Source organism: Acipenser ruthenus, chromosome 32 (assembly GCF_902713425.1).
Source record: "Acipenser ruthenus chromosome 32, fAciRut3.2 maternal haplotype, whole genome shotgun sequence".
NCBI lineage: Eukaryota > Metazoa > Chordata > Actinopteri > Acipenseriformes > Acipenseridae > Acipenser > Acipenser ruthenus.
In genome coordinates, this window is record NC_081220.1 from 1,313,564 (window position 1) to 1,323,372 (window position 9,809).

The following is a 9,809-nucleotide window of genomic DNA, read 5'->3' on the forward strand; positions in this document are numbered from 1 at the left end:
TGGGCTTTGCTGTTTGCTGGACTTCTTTTTTAATATGTTGTCCAGTGGATCAGAAATAAATCAATCTCAATATGCATACAGTTCAATTGTTTTAAAAAATAAACATCATTCTGTTTGTATATAGAATGTGTTGCTGATGAAGTGGAATCATTAAAAGAGTAAAATGAAAAAAGTAAATAATACAATTTGAAGTTAAATATGCAATTTATATATATATATATATATATATATATGAGCCCTTGTTATTGAGCTCAGTGTGTTTGTGTGCAGTTGAGCTCCTCCACAGGCCGGGTCCCGTTTCATTGCCTTCACCCTCAGCACCTGCAGTAGGTCCCAGCTGCAGCAGTGCAGTCGCTGTGCAGTCCTGCTGAGGAGGTTTTTGTACGGGTGTGTAGCACTGTGTGAACACCCAGCTACTGCTGGGGTAGTGTGCACTCTGACAGTAGTAATCTCCTGCATCTTCAGCCTGGACTCCACTAATGGTCAGAGTGAAGTCAGTCCCAGATCCACTGCCACTGAAACGAGTTGGGATCCCAGACTGAAGTGTACTTGCCAAATATATCAGGCGTTTGGGAGCTTCTCCAGGTTTCTGTTGGTACCAGGCTAGGCGGTTGCCATGGCTATCGCTGTACACTGCACTGCTGACTTTACAGCTCAGAGCGACAGTGTCTCCTAGAAGAACAGATTTCACTGCTGGAGTCTGAGTCACAGTATACTGTCCACTGGATTCTGAAAATAATAAATAATAATATAGAAGATTATAATAAATTAACCAACTAAATTATGACAACATATTCAAGTTCAAGGCTTTTTCATATATTTTTCAGTATGTCCTGTTTTACTTGTAATAATTATATATTAAGAGTTGTCACACATTTTTTTAAGTGTTTTTCTAAATGATTCTTACCCTGAGTGCAGATGACAAGTGCCCAGATGAAGATGCTGATAAAAGTCATTGTTGTTGTGGATTCTGTTGCCATGAAGGGCAGCTCTCAATCATGAAGTGTTAAACTCACAGGGCTATAAACACTCCCAGAGCACTGAAGCATGTGCTGCCAATGCAAAGTGTCTTTTCTATGCAAATTGTCTTCCTTGGCACAGCAGCCACTTCTAGCCAAGCAGTGCTCTTAAGTTTAAACTCATTTTCAGCTGATGCAGTTTCTTTACCATTCAGAGAAAAAACCAAAAAAGTTTTCTCTTGCAGGCAAAAAGATAAATAAATAGCTCATAGTTTTGTTTGTGTTGAGTTTGTACAAACACAACTTGTATTGTACTTGTATTGTAACATTTGAAATGTATTTGCTTGCGATTGTTAGTCGCCCTGGATAAGGGCGTCTGCTAATAAATAAATAATAACAACTATTCCTCTCTCTTCTCTCTTCTCTCAAACAATTCATCTTAGCCACAGCTGTGATTATGTAGCTTTGTTACACAGTATAAATAACTATTAATTGTCAAATATTAAAATCAGAGCTGCAGGTTAACAGATCCATCATAATCTTTGTGAAATCAAATCCATTCAAGAAGCAAACATTTGGATTTTGCACATTGCTAATGTTGAGTGAAAAGTTTCCAGTTTTTTCCTGTGGACCCCCTGGACTGTCTCTGAGGACCCCAGGTTAAGAACCACTGCTCTGGATTAAAGAGCATCATTTTATTTCTCTCTCTCTCCCTCTTGTGGTCACAGAGTGTAGTGCAGTCTGTGCTATTGGTCTGTGGAATTGCAGTAAAATCCCTTCCCATGCTGTAGTGTTTAGATGACTGGGTGTGAGGAGCCTTGTGTTAACAATGGGAGAACTGGGGAGGTAACTGCTGCCTATTTCAATTGTCTTTTTACTGTGTTATTACATTATTCATCCCCATGTTCTCTCTGGCTTTCAATGCTCTTCAAGCCTGATATCTGTTATTAATTGTTGTCTAAATTGCTATTTCAGGTTTTTCACTCCATCTTATTCGTATAATTCTGTATGACACACGCATCCACAGTGTTTAGAAATCACATCCTAGTCTTGTATTTAATGTAATATGCTTGTATTTAATGCATTTGCATTGTTTTTTCCTGTTTGTATTTAATGTACTATGCCCTGTATTTCACTGTATTTAATGTATTATGCATTGTTCCTCACTGTCTTGTAAAGCGCTTTGTGATGGTGGTCCACTATGAAAGGCGCTATATAAAATAAAGATTGATTGATTGATTGATTATGGAGAACAGTGGTGCTCTGGCTCCCTCTTGTGGTCAGTGTTAATATCTGCAGTCTGTGCTGCTTGTCAGAGCTCTGTTTGATGTTTCTGACACGTCTCCAGGCTCCTGCTTCATCTGATTGCCACTCTAACACTCCAGTGTCCTGTGCAGTGTCCAATCCCACATGTCATTTAGAAACAGTGAGACACTGATCCAGTGTGGGGAGTGGCAGTGCTCTGATAAAGGCTTGTGTGCCACTGGGCTCTGTTCAACAGGGCTGGTGTGGATTCTACAGGAGGGAGGCAGGGAGAAGCAGACAGCAGGAAAACACACAGGCTCCTTCTTACTGCACAGGGGAGGGGCTGCAGGAGAGAGGGGGTTGGTGGCAGTCTGGGTGTTAGTGGTGCTCTGGCTCCCTCATGTGGTCAGTATTAATATCTGCATTGTGTCTCTCGGAGGTCACATTAATGAGTGCGCTTTATTCACTTGAACACAGAGCAGCTCTGGTGTTAGCTGTCACTGAATCTCTTTATTCCATGATTTGCTGTATTGAGCTGGAGGCTTAGAGAGTGTTTCCTCTTTCCTATCAGCTGTGTGTTTTGTGTTTAAACCTCAGAGCACTCTGGATATTTACTGACACCCTCCTCCCCTTTCCCAACTTGCTTTTTGCTCTTTCTTTTTGCATTAGGACTCTATAGAGTCCTTTTATGTAACTGTAACACCCACTAGGCAGGGCTTACGCAGAATTGAAATACATAATCACATTTGGAGTCGGTCTACGCCTGATTAGTGCGTAAGACACTGGACAAATAAAACAGTTACAGGTTATTTTATTCTGAAAGCATATCAAGGATGGGATCAGAAACACGGCCTCTTCCAATTAAAAAAGAATCTTTTATTTTATTGCAGATAAAAAGAAATGGAATGTTAGCAGCAGATTAATACACAGCAGGAAACGTTCAGCACCAGAAGCACACTAAAGTGTGTGGTGCAATAAATACCTGTGAAAAATGATTGATTTAACATTGCAATCATTACAAATAAATACAAATATAAACAACGACCGCTCTGAAAACAACACATAACACAAAACACAGCAGTGCGCGCAGGCAGGGGATGTGGGAGAGCTGCATGCATCATTTTCTGCTGCAGATCAATCTGTAACCCCATTCAACATCATCTCCTGCTTTACCAGACAAGGAGCAGACAAAATCCTCACAAGACTTGACTAGCTCCTTGCTTACAGTATATCACTCTGTTACCCCAGTCTGCTCGTTGACTGACAATGTCCTGTATGGTTGACAATGAAGTCAGAATGGTTTCTTCCTCTTTCAATGCGATGCATTGGTTGTATCAGCCTGTGAAAGCATGCATTCCACACAGAGCTTCACACTGATAGTGCCAAGTCCTTGCACATACAGCAGCTTCCACAGCTAAACATCTGGGTGTGTTCCTGTCAATGCTACACTTTATAGCATGAAAACAAAACTGGTTAATTCACCATTGTGATATTTCAAACATTCTACATTTATTTAAAAACATAGACCAAAACTTCAAACAACAGACGTGTTTCGACTCAAAAGAGGCGTCCTCAGTGTTAAAAAGAAACAAAGCAAACCCAGCCCTTAATATCGTTATTACCAATTCGTGAACATGATTAAACACAGGTTTGTTAAGCAGACAATTCATTATCACAGACATACACTTCATCAAGTAAAGTTTTCAATCAGATATCCCAACATTAATGATTGGCAAATAAGTTACAATTTGTAACCCAAACAAACCTTAATAGTTATTAATCAATTGATCAAGATGATTAGATACAGGCATTGTTAAACATCCAGTTCATTACCACAAACATACACTTAATGAAGTGAAATTTACAATGAATTATCTAACCATCAACGATCTGCAAATTGAAACAAGAAACAAACCCCACCCTTAATATAGTTCTTTAAATTGCACAATGGTGAATTAACAATGTGTTTGTGTGCGTACTCCATGTTTTCACACTATCAACACTTTTCTGAGCATCAACGCACCAAATACAAATGAATGAAATGCTTGAACTTTCAGCGTGAGGTTTAAATTTTGTAGCATTACTGATACACTTTATAGAAATAGCTTTTTATTCATATTTATTTCACTATATTTATTTACTTTATAGTTTCAATTAGAAATATATTAAATTGCTTTGAAGACATGTAAAGAAATAAAAAAAAAATCTTGTATATTAATATTGAAATACGTTAATATGTGTTTTAAACCATAGATTGCTTTAAAACTTGTAACACAATAGAAATATGTTGGATTGTAATATGCTATGTATGTATGTATGCATGCATGTATATATTTATTTATTTCCTTTAAGAGGAGTAAAGTGTCTGATTTACTTTATTTTCAGTTTGTATTTAAGTATCAGAATATTAACAATGTTCACCTTTATCTTTTCCTTACTAGACATAAATCAAGAATTATATTTTCATTTTCATTTGAAACTAAATTAGTAAATATAAATCCAATGGCAGCCCTTCAGCCTCTGCAATGTATTAGAATACATGAATTATCAAGATATTTACCAGATTGATCTTGTCTTTTATTTTGAGCACTTGTTATTGAGCTCAGTGTATTTGTGTGCAGTTGAGCTCCTCCACAGGCCGGGTCCCGTTTCATTGCCTTCACCCTCAGCACCTGCAGTAGGTCCCAGCTGCAGCAGTGCAGTCGCTGTGCAGTCCAGCTGAGGGAGGTTTTTGTACGGGTGTGTAGCACTGTGTGAACACACCACCACTGTGGTAACTCTGACAGTAGTAATCTCCTGCATCTTCAGCCTGGACTCCACTGATGGTCAGAGTGAAGTCAGTCCCAGATCCACTGCCACTGAAATGAGTTGGGATCCCAGACTGAAGGGTACTTGCATCATAGATCAGGAGTTTGGGGGCTTCTCCAGGTTTCGTTTGGTACCAGGCTAGTCCGTTGTTATTGTACACTGCAGTGCTGGTTTTACAGCTCAGAGCGACTGTGTCTCCTTGGAGAACAGATTTCACTGCTGGAGTCTGAGTCACAGTATACTGTCCACTGGATTCTGAAAATAATAAATCATAATATACAAAATTATAATAATGATTGAAATAAATGATGAAAACAGATTATATTTCAAGACTTTTTCTTTTGATTTCATTCAGTTTGCATGCTTTACTTTTAATACTTATTATAAAATATTAATATTTGTCCAACAAATAGATTTTTTTAAAAGTGTTTTTCTAAATGATTCTTACCCTGAGTGCAGATGACAAGTGCCCAGATGAAGATGCTGATAAAAGTCATTGTTGTTGTGGATTCTGTTGCCATGAAGGGCAGCTCTCAATCATGAAGTGTTAAACTCACAGGGCTATAAACACTCCCAGAGCACTGAAGCATGTGCTGCCAATGCAAAGTTTCTTTCCTATGCAAATTGTCTTCCTTGGCACAGCAGCCACTTCTAGTCTCTTAAATTTAAACTCTTGTAACTGATGCAGTTTCTTTGCCTTTCAGAAAAAAAACAGAAAAAAAGTTTTATCGTGCAAGCAAAAAGAAAAAAATAGCTTGTAGTTTTCTTTGTGTTGAGTTTGTACAAACACAGCTATTTTTCTCTCTTCTCCCTTCTCTCAAACAATTCATCTTAGCCACAGCTGTGATTATGTAGCTTTGTTACACAGTATAAATAATTATTAATTGTAAAATATTAAAATCAGACCTGCAGGTTAACAGATCCATCATAAACTTTCTGAAATCAAATCCATTCAAGAAGCAAACATTTGGATTTTGCACATTGCTAATGTTGAGTGAAAAGTTTCCAGTTTTTTCCTGTGGACCCCCTGGACTGTCTCTGAGGAACCCAGGTTAAGAACCACTGCTCTGGATTAAAGAGCATCATTTTATTACACTCTCTCTCTCCTTCTTGTGGTCACAGGGTGTAATGCAGTATGTGTTGCTAAAGAATATCATACCATAAGATGCTCAGCTGTCTCAACATGTGAATATTTGAAATAAAGTAAAGAACATGAAAAATTCCTCTAAAAGATGTATTGAATTCAGTGTTTTAATTGGCTGAATCAGCCCGCCGTTTTACTTTTATCTAGATTAAAGTTGGAAAATGCTTCCAGTACCTGCAGCAGAAAGAATGCGTGCATATCATGCAAGGATGTGAGAAGAGAAAAGAGTAGGGATGAAACAGAGGAACAGAGAGCAGCAGAAAACATGCAAGTGGAGTATAGGGAGGAAGAAAAGGGAAGCACAAAAGAGCAAAGAAACAATGAGAAAGTATAGGAGAAATCTTTCAAAATGACATGAACCAGAACCACAACTTAATGAGAATCATTTGACAAACTCACCGTCAAAAGTTCTCTTTTCAGCTCAGTCACTAGGGAAGGCAGTAAGTGGAGTAAACCGGGCACTTCCAAAGAGCCCCAGGAAGAAAAGTGTCGTGGTAAAGAAACTGGCAACTCAATTTGGTTTGGCTCTGGTAGATAAGCACGCTTCCAAACAAAGAGCTGAAGTTAGTGAAACAGAATGTCAGGTTTGTGCATTCTATGAGATTGATTGTGTGTCCCGTCAGCTGCCTGGACGAAAAGACTGCATCACTATCAGAAGAGAGGATGCACAAAAAAAAAGAATGCACAAAAAAGTGCTCCTGATGACGGTTCTTGAAGCTCACCGCCTCTTCAAGAATGAATATCCTGATGTAAAAATCAGAACATCAAAAAAAGTCTGCAGCATTGCTCCCTGTGCACGTGCAACCTGTCTGTCTGTCGTTACCATGAGAACACAGAGATGCTACTAGATGGTTTGAAAAAGGTTTGCCAAAATATCCCCAATGGAAATCTCCTGGTCACTGGGTCACTTTGCAACTGGCAGATGAAATGCTGCCTTGGCCAGTGTGACACATGCCAAGACCTTGCTAGTTCTATCAATCAGGTAATACAAGGCAATGATAATGAAGATAAAATTGTACACTACTACCAATAGATGGCTAACAATAAAAAGGAACTGCTTGAGTCAACATTACACGATGCCAAGGAGGAGCTCAAACCCAGCGGACCATTCTGCGGAGCCACAGTTTTATTGCCAAGGTGCAACTTCACCAAATCAAGACACTGAAGATCAATTGAAATGAATGTGAAGCTATACTTCAGGAAGATTTCTCAGAACACTTCCCTATAAAGCAGCAAGCTGAAATAATGTGAGCTCCCTGGATCACAGAAGGAGTGCCTCTGTTTCCAGCAGTTCTCACAGCTCAGTCTGTTAGTACTTCTTATGTTGTGCTCAGTGATGAACGGAAACATGACACATTTGCAGTTGTTTGCTACAATCGGGCTATTCTTGATGAAGCCTCAACTTCAGCCAACATCTCTAACTTGCACATCTTTTCTGATGGTGCTGCGAGCCAATTTAAAAACAGATTCATCTTGTCCACCCTTACCATGCCGAACAATGTACACTGTAGACTGCATCGAGCTGATTGGAGCTTTTTTGCCACAGCACACGGCAAAGGGCCAGTTGCTGGAGTTGCAGGTAAAGAAAAGCGTGCAGTTTGGAGGCGCATTCTGCAAAAGCATGCTGTTGTCAACACAGCAGAAGAATTTGCTAAGGTGGCAAAAGAAGCATGCCCAAATGTGAGCATCATTTATATTACAAAGCATGTGGTAAAGAAGGCACAAGATGAATGAGCAAACAGGTGGGAACAGAACTGTCCAAAGAAAACCCCAAACACGCACAGCATTCACTATGCTAGAACGCTTAGCAACACCGAACTTGAGCTCAGCACAGTAGGGCCATTTGTGGAAGAAATCCAGCCTGACTGGAAAGTGGTCAGTGTGTTTGGCATTGTGGATCAAGCAACAGCTATGGTAAAGTATCCATTCAAAAGCATTGAACTGTCAGTAAATGAGTACTGCATTGTTATGTATGAAGGCAAATGTTCCCCTGGCATAGCTGAAGAAACCATACCGGCCCTGCCAGAGGAGCTCCTCAGTGTCTTGCATCCATGCAAAGGGGGCTGGAAGTGGCCGACACAAAAGGATATAAAGTGGTGCCTTGCTTCATCTGTTCTCAAAAGGATTGATGCCCCAGTACCTGTGAATCCCCGGGGTGTATATGCCTTTCAAGAAAACATTACAAACTCTGCAGACACTTCACTGTGTGAGCGCTTCAGCTTGCGCTGTGTTCACATCCATACATTTTTCACAGTGGTTACGTCAGTTACAGGACCTGGTTATGTCAGGCACGTCATGTTTGGAGTTCTAGTAGAGCAGGGGTGTGTTTGTCTCTGTGTTTGGTCTTGTAGTGGCGTCTTTCTTTCAATACTGATACACTCTCTTTGCAAATTAGACAAACATGTATTCGATCTCCCACCTGTCCTGGAACGTTCTGCCCTCTCTTTCCTTTTAGCCATTTTTGATAGCTGGCTAGCTTGCTAGCTATTGTTGAGTGAGTGATTGTGTTGTGACAGGTTTTAAGTTAAGTGTATGCGTGACACAGCGCACTGTAACGGAATGCTCAGTGTAGGCCTGTGAACTGTGCATACATGCCGTGGTTCACGCCAGACTGTGCAGTGCATGTTGGGATTTGTAGTGAATAGAGAGCCGAAGTATTATGTCACTTCCTGTCCCACGGGTTCCAGAAGTGAAATTGTCCGATTGATTTCTCCATAGGCTTTTTTAAAAACCTATGATTATTAATATATATATATATATATATATATATATATATATATATATATATTATATATATATATATATATATATATATATATATATTTAAAATACAGTTATATGTCACAGTCGTTCAGAAATTGTAGTGGAAACTGGATTAATTTCACGCCACACACGTTGTCTTCGCTTAAAGAACTGCCTTTCCCAGCCTAACAAGCTGAAGTTCCTGAGGAGTGACAGAGCTCCATGAGGACGAGGCCAGTTTACTCGCAGCGGGGGTGATTTGTGTTGAGCAGAGTTTGCGTGTGAGACTAAATTTATGAAGTGTTGGTGAATTAAAACCGTAATAAAAATGATATAGCCAACTAACAAGATTGATCCAAGGCAAATGTATTCCTAACTAACTAGTTATTTAACTATGAAGCGAAAGCTGGCCAGCTAATACCCCTCTCAGCGTGTTGGAACACTCCAAGCACTGAGTTAGCAGTTTTCTGCAGGATAATGTAATTCATTTCTGATTGATGACCAGACACTGTTCATTATTTTGTGCAATTCATCATGTATAATTGCCTCTTTATTTCAGAAGACTTATTTTGTCAATTTAATGATACGTCAGTTACCAAATAAAATGTCTCTGTTTTAATAAAATGATTTACTGATTATTTCTAATTTCATATTTACTTGAATATATGCATGCTGGATTAACCATAAGTAATCTCATTTTAAGTAGCACTGTTTGAGATCAAGGAACATCCATTGTCTGCTCTAAGTTTCATCAGTTACGCTTTGCCCATCTAAGCCACGGTTCCCCGCGTCACTTCAAACCTGCGGCAGAGGCTTTCAGCATGGTAATGTATTTCCCATACCATGCACCACTCCAAAATGAACTACGGGACATTTCTGCAAATGAAACAAAACATGCATTTCTCACCTCA

At 39.4% G+C, this 9,809-nt stretch overlaps 1 gene segment (V, D, J or C); it reads right to left on the reverse strand.

The window, feature by feature from the left end:
- Positions 1-4,828: 4,828 nt before the first annotated feature.
- LOC131703220 (Ig kappa chain V region K29-213-like) lies at positions 4,829-5,533 on the reverse strand. The segment is given in 2 exon segments: positions 4,829-5,267; positions 5,461-5,533. Coding segments are annotated over 2 exon segments (471 nt in total).
- Positions 5,534-9,809: the final 4,276 nt, after the last annotated feature.